Genomic DNA, 21015 nt, shown 5'->3' with positions numbered 1-21015 from the left:
CGAAAACCACACTGCTCCTCCTGAATCTGAGATTCGACTTCTCGACGGACCCTCCTGTCCAGCACCCCTGAATAGACCTGACCAGGGAAGCCGAGGAGTGTGATCCTCCTGTTGTTGGACACACCCTCCGTTCCACATTTTTAAAAAGGGGGACCACCAGCCCACTCTGCCAATCCTGAGGCACTGTCCCCGATGTCCACGCGATGTTGCAGAGGCGTTTCAACCAGGACAGCCCCACAACATCCAGAGCCTTTAGGAACTCCGGGCAAATCTCATCCACACCCGGGGCCTTCCCACCGAGGAGCTTTTTAACCCCCTCGGTGACCTCAACCTCAGCGACAGGAGATCCCGCTTCAGAGAACCCAGTCTCTCCTGCCTCAGCAGTTCCACGGGGCAAAAAGGGCCGATAGGACTCCTCCTTCAGCTTGACGGCATCCCTCACCGCTGGTGTCTATCAACGGGTTCGGGGATTTCCGCCACGACAGGCACCGACTACCTTACCCCCACAGTTCCGGTCGGCCGCCTCGGCAATGGATGCGTGGAACATGATCCACTCGGACTCAATGTCCCCCACCTCTGACACTCTTTCTGACAGGGGATTCAGCCAGACGTTCCCAGCAGACCCTTACAATTTGATTGGGCCTGCCAGGTCGGACCGGCAACATCCCCCACTATCGGAGTCAACTCGCCACCAGGTGGTGATCAATTGACAACTCCACTCCTCTCTTCACCCGAGCGTCCAAGACATGCGGCCGCAAGGCCGATGACAGGACCACAAAGTCGATCATCGAACTGTGACCTAGGGTGTCCTGGTGCCAACTGCACGTGTGGACACCCTTATGGTTGAACATGGTGTTTGTTATGGACAATCCGTGGTGAACACAGAAGTCCAGCTAGTTTGTCGCCACATACAGTGTTCATACATGCAAATCAGTCACCTTTCGGCGAAATTTGCCGTTTTGAACTCAAATTAGGCCATTTACGTGAATTGTATAGATCCGATGAGTTTTTCCGGGGAATTGGGGGGTGGGGGGACTCTGTCGTCATAGGCTGTTTCGTACTCCTTGAGCGCTGGCAGCGAGATCCATTCCACACATCCACACACAGATTCAAGTGGTAATATTACTCCGCGGCGGACTAATATGTGAGCACATTGGCCTGAGGTTGCACCTGTGCGCTCAGGACCTGCTTTGGATGAGTCACATGAGTCACGTGACCTCACACGACGTCTTCTATAGGGCTTCCCGGGCATAGGCTAGAAAGACTAGATCACCCAGTCCGGGTGATTGTCGTGCCAAAGTGGCGGCCATGTCGGGAAGGTCGTCGTTAGCATGAAAGCAACGGCGCGCGACTCTTGTTTACATTTAAACGAACAAAAACAACAGCTTTCAAGTATTGTAGTATTTCTCTGGCACTGTCTGCCCGAACTGCCCAAAATTTCAGCTCATTTATAACTGCAGAAAATACCGTGCAGTAAATTGCGGGTGTGGTTTTGACTCTGCATATACACACACACCATCATCAGAATTTGCACATTCACATTTTATTTTGTCTTTTTTTTTAATTTTTTTTTTTATTGATGTTCATGCTGTGGTGAAAAAAATCAGAAGTTACTATTTACTCAGTACCTGAGTAATTATCTGACTGTGTAATTTTTTTGGAGGACTCTACTTTTACTTGAGTCACATGATTGTCAAGGATCAGTACTCTTACTTGAGTACAATGTTTTGCTACTCTACACCTCTGGAGCAGGCAGCCGCTATTGCTCCTCTTACGTTTAAGCATTTTTGCTCATCAGATCAGTCGGTGTCGTATTTGTCGCACTGGTCTTTTGTATTTTTTTCTGGTGCCCCTCATTTTCCTCTTGATCATACCCCATCGATTCTCAATGGGGTTTAGATCCGGCGAGTTGGCCGGCCAGTCAAGGACTGTGACGGCATGGGCATCAAACCGGGTTTTGGTGCTTCTGGTGGTATGGGCATGGGCCAGGTCCTGCTGGAAGATGAAATCTGCATCTCCATACAGAGCCTCAGCAGAAGGAATCATGAAGTCCTCTAAAACATTCTGGTTGACTGTTGCGGTGACCTTGGATTTAAGAAAGAAGTTTACCAACACCGGCACTGGACATTGCACCCCAAATCAGGACTCACTGTGGATAGTTCACACTGGACCTCAAGAAGCTTTGGTTCTGTTCTTCACCAGTCTTCCTCCAAACCCCTGGACCATGATTCCCAGATGAAAGACACACTTGACTTAAATCGGAAAAGAGGACCTGGGGCCACCGGCCAATAGTCCAGTCCTTGGTCTCCTCGGCCAAGTTGAGACGCTTCCTACGTTGGCTCAGAAGCGGCTCGACCCGAGGAACCCGACAGTTGTAGCCAATCTCCCGGATGCGTCTGAATGTGGTGGTTTTTGAAGCTGTGACTGCCGCCTCATTCCACCCTTTCTGGATCTTGACTCTTCTGTGTTTGCTAATCCGCTGAAGCCCACGGTCATCTCTTTTGCTGGTGCATCTTCTCCTGGCACATTTTGTCTTTCCGTTGATATGCTTGAACAGCCAGCCTCCTTAGCCGTGAACTTTTGTGTATTACCCATCTTATGGAGGGTATCAGTGATAGTCTTCTGGCCAATTGTCAAGTCTGAACTGAAGTCTTCCCCATCTTCAACCGACCTGAGACAATTGAGTCATTTAATGACACCTGGGGAAACCTCTGTAGGTGCGTTGAGTTTCGTTGATGATTAGTGTGTGACACTCAGTTTAAAACATTTATGGCCTGCAAAATTTGGGCTGACGACTTCACTGTGTTGTGATTTTTCGTTCTTTTTTTCCTCCTGATTTTGTGGGTTTTATGAGCTGGAAACCCGAATTGTGTAAAAATAAACAAACTTCTTTCTCCGCGTACTCCGCTTTCCTCCCACATCCCCCAAAACATGCAATGTGGGTTAATTGAAAAGTCGAAATTGCCCGGAGGTGTGAATGTGAGTGCGAGTGGTTGTTTGTTTAGATGTGCCCTGCGATTGGCTGGCGACCAGTTCAGGGTGTACCGCAGATCACGAGTTGCCCGTGTCCGGTCCATGGAAAGGAAATGCTTAATGTCCATTAAAAAACATATTTTCAGAGGTTGGTCATATGGAGAGATGCCCACATAAATTAGGCTTTTTACAAGCGTGTAAAAGGGTTGAGACGGTGCTGTGCTGAGGAAGTCTGACACCCGCCGCCGTGTTTTCGCCATTTTAAAAGATGACACCCTTATAAATTTGATTCCCCCCCCCCCCCCCCCCCAATATATTCAATTAGCAATTGAACATAATTTTGCAGCACCGCTGTGTTCATGCGAGTGTGCAGCGGCATATGATCACGATATAAAGTATAATTACCAACTTGAACAAAGCGGAGTTTGGGAACTCCCGCAAGATGTTTTTATTTCCTCAAAAGTTGTCACACAACAGCAGCGACGATATACAAAATGAGTCTTATCAGTGGCCATCTGCTGCAATTGTGAGTTACTTAGTAATAATAGCAGCCCGTTTCTACGACGACAATGTGCAGTCAACTAGCCTACGACCCCAGAAATACATCGTCCCTGAAGTGCATTGTGTTTGGTGTTATTTGGGCCACCTTGTCTCTGCTGTGTGCACCCACGCACGGAGCGAGGTAGTGGCGCATTGGTCAGCCAAACGGAGACGCTTCAGGGAAAGTTAACCGTTGCGTACGTTCGCTAGCCCACGAGGTAACGAGCCAGCGAGCTAAGCAGTCTTCTGTTGTCCTTGTCGTCTCCTCTACGGGATCTCTGGTTGAAGGCGCTAACGTGTAAACGGGATCGAGGACCAAGGAGGTTGTAAATATTGTAAACAAATGAGATTTGACCTGATCTGTGTTTGTCTTTTGTTTGTCAGACGTCAGTGAAAATCTTCATCCTGAGCGGCAGCGGTCAGTGTCCTCTCAAATCAAAGAGGAAGAGGAGGACGAAGAGGTGCAACACATTAAAGAGGAAGAGCAGGAGGAAATCATCAAGGTTCCATTGACAGGTGTCCTTTTGAAGAGTGAAGATGAAGGTCAAAGTGAGGAGAGACAAGGGGCGGAGCCTCGGAGCAGCAGCTCAAGTCAACACATGACAACAGAAGGTGATGGAGACCACTGTGGAGGATCACAAGCAGACTGTGATGATGATGAACAGTTAGAAGGTGATATGACATGTCACACGGAGAAAAAACTCTGGAAATGTTCTCAATGTAGGAAAACTTTTGCTTCCAAGAGCTATTTCAAACAGCACGTGAACATACACACAGGAGAGAGAAAATTTTCCTGCTCAGTTTGTGGTCAAAGATTCTCTCAAAAGGGAAACTTAACAATACACACAAGAACACACACTGGTGAGAAACCTTTTGCCTGCTCAGTTTGTGGTAAAAGTTTCTCTGAGAAGGGAACCTTAAAAAGCCACACAAGAACCCACACTGGTGAGAAACCTTTTGCCTGCTCAGTATGTGGTCAAAAATTCACTCAGAAGGGAACCTTAAAAAGTCACATAAGAACGCACACTGGTGAGAAACCTTTTGCCTGCTCAGTTTGTGGTCAACGATTTTCTGGTAAGAGCAACTTAACGATACACACAAGAACACACACTGGTGAGAAACCTTTTGGCTGCTCAGTTTGTGGTCAACGATTCTCCGGTAAGAGCATCTTAACAATACACACAAGAACCCACACTGGTGAGAAACCTTTTTCCTGCACAGTTTGTGGTCAAAGGTTCTATCAAAAGGGACACTTAACGATACACACAAGAACACACACTGGCGAGAAACCTTTTTCCTGCTCATTTTGTGGTCAGAGATTCTCTGAAAAGGGAAAGTTAAAAATGCACACAAAAACTCACACTGGTGAGAAACCTTTTACCTGCTCATTTTGTGGTCAAAGATTCACTCGGAATGGACACTTAAAAATGCACACAAGAACGCACACTGGAGAGAAACCTTTTTCCTGCTCAGTTTGTGGTCAAAGATTCACTGCTAAGGAAAGCTTAAAATTCCACACAAGAACCCACTCTGGTGAGAAACCTTTTTCCTGCTCAGTTTGTGGTAAGAGATTCTCTCATAAGAATCGGGTTAAGGCACACAAGTGTGCTGGGGAGAATAGCAGTGCTCAAGAAGCTTTTTTTTAATGAAACTGTAAATGTTTCATCTGAAAAGTAATTACTATGTTACTGAAAAAAAAAAAAAATCTCCATTCTTGTATTCTGTGGACCAGCTTTGATTGTATCTTCTTGTTTTCCATATATTTTCTAAAAGCCTCCTGCGGGCAAATGTTGAGAATTAGCACTCGTGCCAAAGTACTTTAAAAGCACTAGTTAATGGTGAGAACATGGGCACTTCTTCCATAGTTCTGGACTCATAAATGATGTCTGCAGAAGAAAAGGCCTCCAAAATAGACACGGTAGTAATTTTCGAACCGTGTTCTGATAAAATGTTGGATTTTCATGCAGATTTTGGCCTGCTCACATTTTGGACATGTCAGCTTGACACACAACGAGCAGGAGCCAATGTTTTCCATGGAGTAATTTTTGCCCATATTGAAAGTCTGGATGTATTCTTTAGACAATGAGTGCAAATCGTGATAGTGTAATATGTAGGAAGGCTTGTTTCAAAAATGCCTCCTTGAGGAAAGAAGACAGCCACGCCATCCCACATCAAGTAATTTATTTCCTCGCACGTCAGCTCAATTTTGAATTGATGCACCACAAACGTGTAGTATGTGTGTGTATGTCTGTATACAGTGGGTACGGAAAGTATTCAGACCCCCTTAAAAGTTTCACTGTTCAATTGTAGCCGTTTGCTACAATCATTTCAGTTCTTTTTTTTCCATCAATGTACACAGCACCCCATTTTGAGCAGAAATTTTTTTTGTTTTTTTTTAATTTTTGCAAATTTACTAAAAAGAGGACTGAAATATCACATGGCCATAAGTTTTCAGGCCCGTAGCTCGGTATCGAGTAGAAGCACACTTTTCAGCTAATACAGCCATGAGTCTTCTTGGGAATGATGCAACCAGTTTTTCACACCAGGATTTGGGGATCCTCTGGCATTCCTCCTTGCAAATCCTCTCCAGTTCTGTCTGGTTGGATGGTGAACGATGGTGGACAGCCATTTTCAGGTCTCTCCAGAGATGCTCAATTGGGCTTCCGTCGGGCCACGCTGCCATAAAACCCCGACGGGTGGAGGGCTGCAGTGATGGTGGACTTTCTAGAACTTTCTCCCACCTCCCGACTGCCATCTCTGGAGCTCAGCCGCACTGATCTTTGGGCTCTTCTCCCCCGATTGCTCGGTTTGGCCGGGCAGCCAGCTCGAGGAAGGGTACCGGCCCTCCCAAAACGTCTTCCATTTCAGGATCTAAGGGTTATAATTGATAAACAACATTGAGATGGATCTGGATCGATGGGAGGTTTTACCCTGAAATCTTTCTGGGCGGGTAGAAGCAATTACAGTGAGGATATTACCAAGATTATTATTCCTATTGCAGTCTCTTTCAATGTGTTCCCGGTTCCACCTTTAAAATGTTAGACAAACATGCAGCGGCTGAAATAAGTATTTAACACGTCGACGTGTTTCTCATGAAATGGATGGATGGATATATTTCCAAAGGTGCTATTGCCATGAAAATGTCACCAGATGTTGGGAACAGCCCAAGTAATCCAGCCGTACAAAGAAAGTAGAACAAATAAGATCAGAAATTCAGTTGTGTAAAAATGTGAATGGACACAGGGGGAAAGTATTGAAAACGCCAATTGTATTTCTTTCATACTTGGCACAAAAGCCTTTGTTTGCAATGACAGCTCCCTGTATGGCGAAACTAGTCGCATGCATTGCTCTGTTGTGATTTTGGCCCATTCCGCCACACAAGCAGGCTTCAAATCTTGACAGTTCCGTGGGCTTCTGTTATGGACCTTGAGTTTCAGTTCTTTCCGTAGATTTTCGATTGCATTCAAGTCAGGTGATGGGCCGGGCCGTTCTAGCAGCTTTATTTGGTTTCTTTGAAACAAATTGAGTTTCATTGCTAGGATGTTTTGGATGATTATCCTGCTGAAATGTTCACCCTCGTTTCATTTTCATCGTAGATTGGAGCAGATTTTTGTCAAGAATGTCTCTTCACGTTTTTCCCCATTCGTCCTTCCTTCAATCATATGAAGTTTACGAGTACCGTTTGCTGAAAAGCAGCCCCACGAAGCCATGTTCCCCACTCTGAACTTCACTGATGGTATGGTGATTTTCGGGTGATGTGCAGCGCCATTTCTCCTCCAAACGTGGTGTGCACTATGGCGACCAAGCAGTTCAATTTTGCTCGAATGCGACCGGACTATATTTTCCCAGTATTTAACTGGCTTGTCCAAATGTTGTTCAGCAGGGGTTGCCTTAAAATTTCTCAGCACACATTTCTTGAGCTCAGCGTGTTAAGTATGCATTACTCGATTGCAAATTCTATTCCAAAGTATATTTCAACTCAAAAACTGAAGTTCTTTGTTCGTTCCTGAATCTGTCTGTCTGAAAATGCCTTTCAAATCATGAGAGGCATGTAACACATACAACATTACACTGGTCCACGTTTTTGATTAAACAGCAACATGAGAAGCACAGCAGGCTAATTTGTATATACACTACTTGTGAAGAAACAATCTTCCTCACAAACTGCAACTGGCCAAATAAAACTAAGTTGGCACTTACAATTCCAATGAAGTTGGGACCTTGTGGTTAACATAAATACAAAAAGAATACAATGATTTGCAAACCATGTTCAACCTATATTGCATTGACTACACTACAAAGACGAGATGTTTCATGTTCAAACTGATAAACTTGATTGTTTTTTTGCAAATAATCATGAATTTAGAATTGTATGGCTGCTACAGGTTCCAAAAAAAGCTGGGACAAGGTCATGTTTACCACTGTGTTCCATCACCTTTTCTTTGAACAACATTCAATAAACGTTTGGGAACTGAGGACACTCATTGTTGCAGCTTTGTAGGTGGAATTCTTTCCCATTCTTGCTCGATGTACAGGTTCGGCTGTTCAAAAGTTCATTGTCTTGCTGAAATAAGCAGAGGCGTCCATGAAAAAAGTCATTCGCTTGGATGGCAGCACATGTTTCTCTAAAACCTGTATGTGCCGTCACAGATGTGTAAGTCACCCATGCCATTGGCACTAACACAGCCCCGTACCATCACAGACGCTGGCTTTTGAACTTTGCGTCTATAAGAGTTTGGATGTTTCTTTTCCTCTTTGGCCCGGAGGACACGACGTCCACAATTTCCAAAAACTATTTGAAATGTGGACTCGTCAGACCACAGAACACTTTTCCACTTTGCATCAGTCCATCTGAGATGAGCTCGGGCCCAGAGAAGCCGGCGGCGTTTCTGGGTGTTGTTGACAAATGGCTTTTGTTTTTCATAGTAAAGTTTGGGTGGTGGGGGAAGATGCCGGTCCGACGTGGCAGGCCAAACGTATTATGAGGGTCTGCTGGGAACGTCTGGCAGACTCCCGTCAGAAGGAGTTTCAACTCCCACCTCCGACAGAACTTTGCTCATGTTATGTTCCGGGGGAGGTGGGGGACATCGAGTCCGAGTGGACCATGTTCCGCACCTCCATTGCTGAGGCGGGCGACCGGAGCTGTGGCCGTAATGTGGTCAGTGCCTGTCGTGGGGCGGCAATCCCCCGAACCAATTGGTGGACACGTTGTCAAGATGAACTAGGAGTCCTATCGCGCCTTTTTGGCCCGTGGGACTCACTGTGGGACTGCTGAGCAGCTGATGACTACCGGATGACCAAGCGGAACGCAGGTTTGGTGGTTGCTGAAGCAAAAACCCGGGTATGGGAGGAGTTCGGTAAGGCCATTGAGAGAGAAGAAGAAATTCGAAGCCGTCCACCGCCAGGCGTCTCAGGAGAGGAAAGCAGTGCAGCACCAACACTGTGTATAGTGGGGATGGGGCGCTGCTGACCTCGACTCGGGACGTTGTGATTCGGTGGAGAGATTACTTCGAAGACCTCCTCAATTCCACCGACACACCCTTCCCTTGAGGAAGCAGAGTCTGGGTTCTCTGAGGCGGGCTCTCCTATCTCTGGGGTTGAGGTCACCAAGGTGGTTAAAAAGCTCTTCGGTGGCAAGGCCCCGGGGGTGGATGAGATACGCCCGGAGTTCCTAAAGGCTCTGGATGTTGTGGGGCTGTCCTGGTTGACACGCCTCTGCAACATCGCGTGGACATCGGGGACAGTGCCTCTGGATTGGCAGACTGGGGTGGTGGTCCCCCTTTTTAAGGAGGATGGTGTGTTCCAACTACAGGGGGATCACACTCCTCAGCCTCCCTGGTAAGGTCTCTTCTGGGGTGCTGGAGAGGAGGGTCCGTCGGGAAGTCGAATCTCAGATCCAGGAGGAGTATTGTGGTTTTCGTCCTGGCCGTGGAACAGTGGACTAGCTCTGCACCCTCGGCAGGGTCCTCGAGGGTGCGTGGGAGTTCGCCCAACCACTCTACGTGTGTTTTGTGGACTTGGAGAAGGCGTTCGACCGTGTCCCTCGGGGAGTCTTGTGGAGGGTGCTTTGGGAGTACGGGGTACCGAACCCCCTGATACGGGCTGTTCGGTCCCGATACTCCCGGAGTCAGAGTTTGGTCCGCATATCCGGCAGTAAGTCGGACTCTTTTCCGGTGAGGGTTGGACTCCGCCAAGGCTGCCCTTAGTCACAGATTCTGTTCATAACTTTTATGGACAGAATTTCGAGGCGCAGCCGAGGTGTAGAGGGGGTCCGGTTTGGTGGCCTCAGTATTGCATCTCTGCTTTTTGCACATGATGTGGTTCTGTTGGCTTCATCAAGCCGTGACCCCCAACTCTCACTGGAGCAGTTCGCAGCCGAGTGTGAAGCGCCTGGGATGAGAATCAGCACCTCCAAATCTGAGACTGTGGTCCTCAGTCGGAAAAGGGTGGCGTGCCCTCTCCGGGTCGGGGATGAGATCCTGCCCCAAGTGGAGGAGTTCAAGTACCTCGGGGTCTTGTTCACGAGTGAGGGAAGAACGGAACGGGAGATCGACAGGCGGATCGGTGCGGCGTCTGCAGTGATGCGGACTTCGTACCGGTCCGTTGTGGTAAAGAAGGAGCTAAGCCGAAAGGCGAAGCTCTCGATCTACGTTCCCACCCTCACCTATGGTCACGAGCTGCGGGCCGTGACCGAAAGAACGAGATCCCGGATACTAGCGTCCGAAATGAGTTTCCTCCGCAGGGTGTCCGAGCTCTCCCTTAGCGATGGGGCTGCTGCTCCTCCGCATTGAGAGGAGCCTCATCTGATTCGGGAGACGCCGGAGAGACTACGTCTTTCGGCTGGCCCGGGAACGCCTCGGGATTCCCCCCCGGAAGAGATGGATGAAGTGGCTGGGGAGAGGGAAATCTGGGCGTCCCTGCTAAAGCCACTGCTCCCCGCGACCCGACCTCAGATAAGCGGTAGGAAATGGATGGATGGATGTATTCTTTTTTAAAAATGGTATTTATGTTTAACACAACGTCCCAACTTCCTTGGCATCGGGGTCGTAGAAGGATACTGTACATTTTAAAAGACTTGATTTAACATGCTCAAAACATTAAAAAGAAATCAATCAATCAATCGATCTACTTTATCACCCACGGGGCTGCATTCGTGTGTTGGTAACAAACCATGGTGTGCGGACATCATGATACAGTTAATATTTACAGTGGCGCTATAATTATGTCTTATTAAATATTCCAACTGTGAAGACAATGAATGTTACAGTGGCTTAAGGTTTTGTTTTTGTTCGGCACAGTGCAGTACATTGGTATTTAAGTACAATACATTTGCACGTCATCTTTCATGACGGTTTGTTTTAAAACATTTGGGTAAGGTTTTAAACTGCATCTAAAATACATTTTAATTGATTCATTCAGTACAGTTTGTTTCGACATCGTTTTAATGTTCCAAACTGCATAACGTTATAGCGGCTAACATTGTTTAATATGCTTTTTATTCTGATCAAAGAAAAAAAAGATGACCCAAGCGAGACCTTTTTGATTTTTGATTTTTGGGGGCGGTGCCGGGTATGGGCGTGGCCAATGCATTTGAAATCGCAGGCAAAATTTGTCGTGTGCTGTTTGAACTCAAACATGATGACAATAAGATAGACAATTCAAATGTACAATTTACTCAAATTTCACAAGTAATATTAGGACATTAGTAATACAAACGCAGTTGGCTAGAGTATGAAAAATTGGAGATAAAAATACAATTACAAAAAGAAAACAATGAAATTTTAGTAATTTCGACATATTTAAGAAACATATACTCATCTGTTTGAATTCATGAAAAATAGGCGTTCACATACATGATCCCAACAAAATTATGAAATCCGACCTCCTGCGCATGCGCTTCCCTCGTCGCCAGCGACTTCCGCTCCAGATCGACTTCCGTGCACGTTTGTTCGAGGAACCCAATTGGCTCCGTTCGTGAATTCTCCTGGAATTAGGAGTGAACGGTTTGAAACCTCGACACAGTGCGTCCGCCGCTACCTGAAGGAAGTAAAACGTCATTGACATAAACTCGTCTTGGTGGCGGTGCACGTTGAAGCTTCTCGGCTTAGCTAGCTTAGCTCGCTAGCCGCTAACGAAGAGAGGCGCGCGTTTGTCAGCAACGCATCGCAAATTCGAGATCGCCTGTGAAGGTGTTGTGATTATCGTGTGAAACAATGTGTGCGAGAACGACGGCAAAGTCCGAGAAGGAACTTTGTGGAACGAAAGAGGAGGACGAGCCACGACGTCAACTTGTGGACGCTGTTCGCATGCGGCCTCGTGTTGTGTTACACACAGCAGGTTTGTCCTTTTCTGACTCTCACTTGTTGAGTGACGAACTACTTTCTGTTGGGAAAAATATTCCCGTGCTCGTATTTGAATGGAATATTCCTAGCCAAACGAAACCTTGACGAGTTCCATCCAATTGTTTCTTTGAAAAGGTTCATTTGTTGAGGTTTTATGAGCGTACAAAGCGGCCATTAATTTTCGAACGCGCTTATCCTTTTAGCGATAGCGCCTCACCCAGCAGACTTGTGGCAAGAGGTGGGGTACACCCTGGACTGGTCGCCAGCCAGTCACAGCTTAACATATAGACAAACTCACATTCACACCCAAGGACAATTTGGAGAATGCATTTGACCTTCAGTGGTGAGAAAAGTGTTTGCCCCCTTCCTGGGTTTTAAAATTTTGAATTTGTATTTTTGGGGGCATATTGGTCGCACATAAATGTTTTCCGTCATTAAACACATTTACATATTAGGCAAAGTGAACACAAAATGCAGTTTTTAAATCAAGTTTGATATTATTAAGGGAGACAAAAAATCCAATCCAACATGGCCCTGTGGAGAAAAGTGATTGCCCCCGAAACCTAAGAACTGGTTCACGGCGGTGATTCTCAGTGTGGTGTGGTACGTGGGCTCCTCTCGCGGTATGCCAAAGAATCAGTGCTTAAGTACAGTTTTATGAACCCGTTTGCATTTACTCTTTAAGAATTGCTTTTTTCAAAACTTTTATTTAGCGAAAAAAAACTTTTTAAGGTCAAGAGTGCAAGGATTTTCTGACGGCCAGTGAAAATTCCTATTTGGATTGTTCACGTTTTGTAATACAGACATGCCATTTACAACAAAGTGTGAACCATTAATTGTCCCAAAAATCTGTATTAAGACAGGAGTAGACTTGTCGTCAAACCCTCCACGTTCGAGCCAATCGGGAGGTCGCGGCGTGTCTGTGACGACGGCTAGCGGCTAGTTAGCAGCTGCACAGATGTTGCGCTTTGAAAATGCACTCGACGATTCGCCGGTGTGTGGTTCGTTATTCGGAGGTGGACTTGCTGGTGTCTTTTGGATCATTTTCCTGCTGCAGAACCCAAGTTCATTTCAGCTTGAGGTCACGAACGAACATTCTCCTTCGGGATTTCTTGGGGGACAGCGGAATTATCGGTTCCGTTTATCACAGCAAGTCTTCCGGGTCCTGAAGCAGCAAAACAGCCCCAGACCACCGCACGACCTACCGCCACCATATTTTACTTTTGAGCTTCTTTTTCCGAATCGGAATCATCTTTATTTGCCAAGTATGTCCAAAATCACACAAGGAATTTGTCTCCGCGAGTTGGAGCCGCTCTAGTACGACAGCAGACATTCAATTGACGAGAATACTTTTGCGACATAAAGACATAAAAAAAAAAACACGGTCACTGAGCAATAAAAGGTTACCAGTAACGTGGTAATGTCAGTAAGATTTTTGTATTTTTTTGACCGGTATTACTTTTCCGCCAGATGTAACGGTACACGCACTATTGTTATTTTCCCAAAAGTCTTGGCTATAATCGAGATGACTTCTGGCAAAATGGAGACGAGCCTCGGTGTTGTTTCTCCTCAGCAGTGGTTTTGCGTCTCGGAACTCTGCCGTGCTTTCTCTTTCTTGTGGTGGAGTCATGACCGCTGATCTTATCTGAGGCAAGTGAGGCCTGCGGTTCTTTGGATGTCGTCGTTGCGCCCTTTGGGTAATTTTGGTCCGCCGGCCGCTCCCGGGAAGGTTCGTGTCGGGGTTATTTTAACCAACACGCTCACACCAAGGAAGGAGACGGAAGCAAGAATCACACCTTGAGTCAAGCACGTCATTTTGCAAAGTGAGAGCAGCTACAAGAACGAGCACCGCGCTTTTCTCTCCCAACTCGTCTGGGGCGCCTGTCCTTGCGCAGCTCTTTTTATTAACATTTGGTGGGCGTTTACATTACATGGTATAAGAGGATGAACACAAGTACAAAAACATGCCCTAATATGGTCATGGTCAGTAGGCGTGTGTCATTTGATCATTTATGTACACAGTTCACCACTGTTCTGTGTTTTCGCCACTTGTGGGTAATGGCCATAAATGAGAAATTAAATGGGTTTTTTTTCAAGGGATTATAAAATAAGTATCTATAATGAATTGTGATTTAGGTCTATCGATGATTACATAAGTGTATATATAGAGAATGCAAGGTATGAAATCATATACAATGTGTCTAAATGAATGTCCATTTCTACAGGTATGCTGTACCAGCTGTGAACTGACTCAGACTAATCATAAAATGTTAAGCACATCTAAAAAGAGAAGAAACAGTTGTTAGGTCATTAACAAAAAAGGGGTTGTCCTTGCTTTGTACAGAAAATAAGGAACAAGTCCGACTTATGTCGACAAACAAACATAAGTCCGTCCGTTGAGGTCGGTGGGTCATGAAAAAATGAGCACCAGGCAACGACCTCTGCTCGTTTGAGCGCCAGACCGATTCTTATTTTTTGGGAGCAGAGCTGTCTCCTGCCTGAGTGGAAGCGAGAGAAGAGGTGCACTTGTTTGTATTCCGGCTGCTCCGGTTTCCAAACACTAAATCTGTTTCCCCCTCAACCCCGGCCCATAGAGCTGCGAGGTAAAAACCAGCCCACGCACCCAGTTGCTAACCAACGACGAGCCATTTTCTCAGAGGCGGGCTGGCGCGATTCCAGTGTGGCACAAACGCGCTGGCTAGCGGTCACACAATTTGCGACTCAGCATGGAAAAAGGAGAGACTCGTGCTCTACATTTTTTAAATCATGCAAATTGTAAAGATCTGTAAATATGAACAAAGGTTAACAATAATATCCATAAGTGTGTCACTTTTAGACAGACCGTGTCCTTTTTTATTGCAACGGAAACACAAATTAAAATGACCCGTCTTCTATTTCTGTACATAAAACTTTGCCTTTAGTCGAAGCTCTCGATTTACCGGTCGATCTTCGTTCCTCCCCTCACCGATGGTCACGAGCTGCGGGTCGTGACCGAAAGAACGAGATCCCGGATACGAGCGGCCGAAATGAGTTTCCTCCGCAGGGTGTCCGGGCTCTCCCTTATCTAGAGATAGGGCGAGAAGCTCGGTCATCTGGGAGAATCCCAGACTAGAGCCGCTGCTGCTCCACATCGAGAGGAGCCAGATGAGGTGGCCGGGGCATCTGATCCGGACGCCTCCCCGGCGAGGTGTTCCGGGCACGTCCCGCCGGGAGGAGACCCCGGGGACGACGCAGGACACGCCGGAGAGACTACGTCTTTCGGCTGGCCTGGGAACGCCTAGGGATCCCCCCCGGAAGAGCTGGATGAAGTGGCTGGGAGAGGGAAGTCTGGGGATCTCTGTTAAAGCTATTGCCCCCGCCACCCGACCTCGGATAAGCGGTAGAAATTGGATGGATGGATGGAAAACTTTGCCTTTCGTAACATAAATGGCTAATACATTCTTGTGAATCAATTGGAGTGTCTTGAGAAGCTTGTGAATGTAGCAGTTATTGTACTTTCCATTTTGTGCAATTCCCTTCTGACCAGTTTTCTCCAGGTACTCCGGTTTCCTCCCACATTCCAAAAACATGCATGCTAGGTTGATTGAAGACTCTAAATTGTCCACAGGTGTGAATGTGAGTGTGAATTGTTGTTTGTCTTTATATGTGCCCTGCGATTGGCTGGGAACCAGTTCAGGGTGGACCCCGCCTCTCGCCCGAAGTCAGCTGAGGTAGGCGGTGGCACACCAGTGACGCGAGTGAGGATAAGCGGTTCAGAAAATGGATGGATGGACCTTCTGACCATAAACCTTTTCCAGATTATGTTTATTTTGTTAGCTCTATTTAATTAGGTTAGGGCTAAATTAAGGTACAGTACACATTGTGACAACGTCTGAAGACGATTTTGTTATGGAGTACATCTATTAATAATGCACTACTGTAATTGTCATAGAGCCTAGAATCACTAGGCAACTGCCAGTGAGGTCTGTGGGTGGGGACAGAAAGAGCACCAAGCAACAACCTCTGGTGCGCCATTGAGCACCAGACCAAAATTTGTATGTGCAGTAGCTGCCTGTTGACGCCTGAAAGAGTTAAATTGTGAAGCTCAACAGAGCAGACTGACTAACACAACGTGGTTACGTCCTCCGTCGTCAGCCAGAATAGGGATTATTTGTACCAATGTCTTTTGCTCTTGAGGCTGCTGCAGCAACCCACTCCAAGTAAAATGATCCAGAATTAATCTGTGCAAGAAACCACATTGATTTCATTGACGTATCAGGTTTTCGTTGACGTGGAAAACTACTCAAGTAACTTGCTTAAAACATCACTTGACCTGACATTTCTCGTGTGTGATTCTGTCAGTAAAACTGTCACGACATGTATGTGAGCGTAGCGATTGTAGTGCCAAGAAATGGTATTGAATCAATAAACCGGAACAAGTTGTGAATAATATGTCACTTGAAATTATTCAAAGGGCTGATTGAAAGCAAAATAAAAGCAAATGCAAACAAAGCAAACTGTACAATGTGATGTCGTGACATAGTTAAAAAATATGACATTCCATAAAAGCAAAAAAAGGGTTCATAACAACCTAAAATCAGGTGTAGAGTATCCTTCACAAACTTTGTAAACGGCGATGTTGGGATGATTGCAGGGAGGCTTTGTAAAATTCTTTTGAACTGTATCTTTTTGTATTTACTTCACTGCTGCTGAAATAATTTTTACAAGAGGCCACTGTTACATAAAACAACAAAACTATGCAGAAAAATTTGCAAATGCCAAACCGGGAGTATGCAAGGGTCCACTGTATTACCTTTATTGATACTTGTTTTTCACGTTATTGTTGTTGTTGACCTGCTGAATTTTATTATTTCCAATATATCAAACTCATCTAACTTTCAAGATTAACCTTGAATATAAATCTAAACCATAATACACAACATTAAAGTCACATCATTAGAAAAGATTCACCAAACCATGTGTGTTTGTCGTCTTGTGTCTTGCAGACATCACTGAAGATCTTCGTACTGAGCGGCAGGAGCCAGAGCCCCCCCACATTAAAGAGGAAGTGGAGGACAAGGAGGTCCACCACATCAAAGAGGAAGAGGAGCCCATTTTGATGAAAAAAGGGGAGGAAGAAGCTCGCCGCCACATCAAACAGGAAGTGGAGGAGGACATCACCAAGGTTCCATCGACTGGTGTCCCTTTGAAGAGTGAAGGTGAAGGTCAAAGTGAGGAGAGCAGAGGGGCGGAGCCACCAAGCAGCAGCTCAAGTCAACACATGAAGACAGAAGGTGACGGAGACCACTGTGGAGGATCGCCAGCAGACGGACTCTTAGCGCCACTGTCAGATTGTGACGGCGTGACGTCCCACTCTCCTCACACTGATGATGATGATAAACAGTCTGAAGGTGATCTAACATGTCACACTGACAAAAAACAATGGAAATGTTCTCATTGTGGGAAAACATTTGCAAATAAGAGCCGTTTGAAACCGCACGTGAGAACACACACTCGAGAAAAACCTTTTGCATGTTCAGTTTGTGGTCAAAGATTCTCTGTGAAGGAAAGCTTAAAATTACACACAAGAACGCACACTGGTGAGAAACCTTTTTCCTGCACAGTCTGTGGTCAAAGATTCTCTGGAAAGGGAAACTTAAAAAAACACACCAGAACCCACACTGGTGAGAAACCTTTTTCCTGCACAGTCTGTGGTCAAAGATTCTCCGAAAAGGGAAACTTAAAAAATCACACAAGAACCCACACTGGTGAGAAACCTTTTTCCTGCTCATTTTGTGGTCTCAGATTCTCCGTGAAGAAAAACTTAAAAAAACACACAAGAACACACACTGGTGAGAAACCTTTTTCTTGCTCAGATTGTGGTCAAAGATTTACTCAGAAGGAAAGCTTAAAAATACACACGAGAACCCACACTGGTGAGAAACCTTTTTCTTGCTCAGATTGTGGTCTAAGATTTTCTGTGAAGGAAACCTTAAAAATACACACGAGAACCCACACTGGTGAGAAACCTTTTTCTTGCTCAGATTGTGGTCTAAGATTCTCTGTGAAGGAAAAGTTAAAAATACACACAAGAACGCACACTGGTGAGAAACCTTTTTCCTGCTCCGTTTGTGGTGGAAGATTCACTCTGAAGGAAAAGTTAAAAATACACACAAGAACCCACACTGGTGAGAAACCTTTTTCTTGCTCAGAATGTGGCCAAAGATTTTCTGAAAAGGGAAGTTTAAAAAGACACACAAGAACGCACACTGGTGAGAAACCTTTTTCCTGCTCAGACTGTGGCCAAAAATTCACTCAGAAGGGACACTTAAAAATGCACACAAGAACCCACACTGGTGAGAAACCTTTTACTTGCTCAGATTGTGGTCTAAGATTCTCTGTGAAGGAAACCTTAAAAATACACACAAGAACCCACACGGGTGAGAAACCTTTTTCTTGCTCAGATTGTGGTCTAAGATTCTCTGTGAAGGAAAAGTTAAAAATACACACAAGAACCCACACTGGTGAGAAACCTCTTTCCTGCTCAGTTTGTGGTCAAAGATTCTCTTATAAGTATCAGGTTAAGACACACAAGTGTGCTGGTGAGAATAGCAGTGATCAAGAATATTTTCATGTAAATGTTTAAAAAAAAAAAAAAAACGTACAAAAATCTACATTCTTGTATTCTGTGTACCAGCTTTTATCGTATCTTCTTCTTGTCTATATATTTTCTCAACGCCTCCCGCGGCCAAATGTTTCGGATTAGCACTGGTGCCAAAATACTTTCAAGGGACTCGTTAAAGGTGAGAACAATGGGCACTTATTCCAGTGTTCTGGGCTCATAAATGATGTTGACTGATGATAAGCCCTCCAGAATAGACTAAATAGTAATAGAATCGTTTTCTGATGAAATATGTGATTTTCAGATAGATTTTGGCCCGGCCACATTCTGGACATGCCAGTCTGTCACGATTTGACACATAACGAGCAGGAGCCGATTACATTTCCTCCTTGAACTCATGTTTTCCATGGTGTATTTTTTGCCCATCTAGAAAGTCTGGATGACGTTTTGGGATATTCATGACTGAAAATAGTGATAGTGAAATATGTTGGAGCGCTTGTTTAAAAAAAATCGACCGTTGAAATGGCTCCTTGAGGAAAGAAAGACAACGGGGTCATCCCACATAAAGTAATTCCTGCAGATTCATTTCCTCATCCGTCAGCTCAATTTTGAATTGATTGCACCGCATACGTATAGTATACGTCTATATGTGTGAAAAGATCAAATGTATGTATAGATCACAAAGACGTTTCTGTAGGCGGCATTGTGTGACAGACGCGGACTTTGGCTGGCTGTCATAACGTCGGATGACCCATGACGAGGGTCTCCCGGCCGAACGCGTGACGTCACTTCATGTTCTGAAACTGCGCCTGATCAAATCTTTCACTTTTAGGGTATTAAGCCACATTTCTTGGTTTCATGGTTGAGGCTTGCAAGGATGTGGTGCTCCCCCGCTGTGTTTGTATGATTTTCATGATGACACTGTAATAAATTTGCAATTTTTCAGCACATTAAATGAGTGATTGAACATAATTTTGGGATACCAGCTGTTGTTCATGTGATGCAATGATATATGTCAGCAATTAAATACATACAAACCCAATTCCAATGAAGTTGGGACATTGTGTTAAACATAAATAAAAACAGAATACAAGGATTTGCAAATCATGTTCAACTTATATTTAATTGAATACGCTACAAAGACAAGATATTTCATGTTCAAACTGATAAACATGGTTGTTTTTAGCAAATAAACATTAACTTGGAAATTTATGGCTGCAACACGTTCTAAAAAAGCTGGGACGGGTGGCAAAAAAGACGGAGAAAGTTGAGGTATGCTCATCAAACACGTGTTTGGAACATCCCACAGGGGAACAAGCCAATTGGGAACAAGGGGGTGCCATGATTGGGTAGAAAAGGAGCTTCCCTCAATTGCTCAGTCATTCACTAACAAAGATGGGGAGAGGTTCACCTCTTTGTGAACAAGTGCGTGAGAAAATAGTCGAACAGTTTAAGGACAATGTTCCTCAACGGACAATTGCAAAGAATTTAGGGATTTCATCATCTACGGTCCATAATATCATCAAAAGGTTCAGAGAATCTGGAGAAGTCACTGCATGTAAGCGGAAAGGCCGAAAACCAACATTGAATGCTCGTGACCTTCGATCCCTCAGGCGGCACGTGGTCAAAAACTGACATCAATGTGTGAAGGAGTTCCAAGATGGCGCCTACAAGTGTGGTCCCCTCGGTTACGCGCTCTCGTTTTTGTGTTTTTCGTTCGTCTTTGGAGACATTACACGACTCACTTACACAAGGGGAGACTTGTTCACCATCAACGAAGCTACTCCGGACTTTATTTCACCAACTTTCGCTAATCCGCTCAGTTTTTCCCCGAGTTACTCACCGCAGCGGCGTCTGCGGTTTTCGGCGCATGGAGGCGAAGGCGACGCCACAGAGGGACGCGAGCCGGCATCCAGGTGAAACTCCGCAAGAGAGGACACAGATTGGCGTTCCCGTCGATCCACCTCGCGAATGTACGCTCCCTACCCAACAAAATGGACGAGCTTCATCTTCTGATAAAGACCGGTAAAGACTTTGGACGTTCCGCCGCCATGCGCTTTACGGAGACTTGGCTTTGTGAGGCGCCATCATGCTTCCGGGTTTTCATCTTCACCGAGCAGACCGCATCACGGAGCTATCGGGGAAAACAAAAGGCGGCGGGATATGCTTCTATATCAACGAAAAATGGTGCACGGACGTCACGGACCTCAGCACACACTGCAGCCCGCATTTGGAGTCGCTGTTTTTGAACTGTAAGCCATTCTACTCGCCTCATTGAGTTCGCATCATTCATTCTCGCTGGCGCCTCTATCCCGCCTCAAGCTAACACGAACGCCGCACTGCTAAACGCTCGCCGAACAAGTCAACGAAATAGAAAAAAAAAACACCCGGACTCACCCCTCATTATTCTCAAGGACTTTAACAAAGCGAAACTCAACCACAAACTCCCTAAATACAAGCAGCACATCGACTGTCCGACCGGGGAAAATAACATTTTAGACCACTGCCACACAACGAAAAAAAAACGCATACCGTGCTATACCTCGTGCGGGCCCTGGG

At 45.6% G+C, this 21015-nt stretch overlaps 1 protein-coding gene across 4 annotated transcripts in view; it reads left to right on the top strand.

Annotated features, from left to right (window-relative positions):
• Positions 1-19445, top strand: part of LOC133398184 (gastrula zinc finger protein XlCGF57.1-like) — a 33331-nt gene extending 13886 nt beyond the window's left edge. For 2 of the 4 annotated variants that reach the window (XM_061669768.1, XM_061669767.1), the window contains exons 3-4: positions 3898-4185; positions 16841-19445. In XM_061669768.1, coding sequence (XP_061525752.1) covers positions 3898-4185; positions 16841-18480 — 1928 coding nt within the window. In that variant the 3' untranslated portion in view covers positions 18481-19445. Of the gene's footprint in view, positions 1-3897; positions 4186-11446; positions 11851-16840 lie in introns of those variants that run through there. The other 2 variants (XM_061669770.1, XM_061669771.1) reach the window with 2 other exon arrangements.
• Positions 19446-21015: the final 1570 nt, after the last annotated feature.

The sequence above is a fragment of the Phycodurus eques genome, unplaced genomic scaffold, assembly GCF_024500275.1.
Source record: "Phycodurus eques isolate BA_2022a unplaced genomic scaffold, UOR_Pequ_1.1 contig_25, whole genome shotgun sequence".
Taxonomy (NCBI): Eukaryota; Metazoa; Chordata; class Actinopteri; order Syngnathiformes; family Syngnathidae; genus Phycodurus; species Phycodurus eques.
The sequence above is the reverse complement of the archived record's forward strand: the minus strand, read 5'-3'. Positions and strand labels throughout refer to the sequence as shown.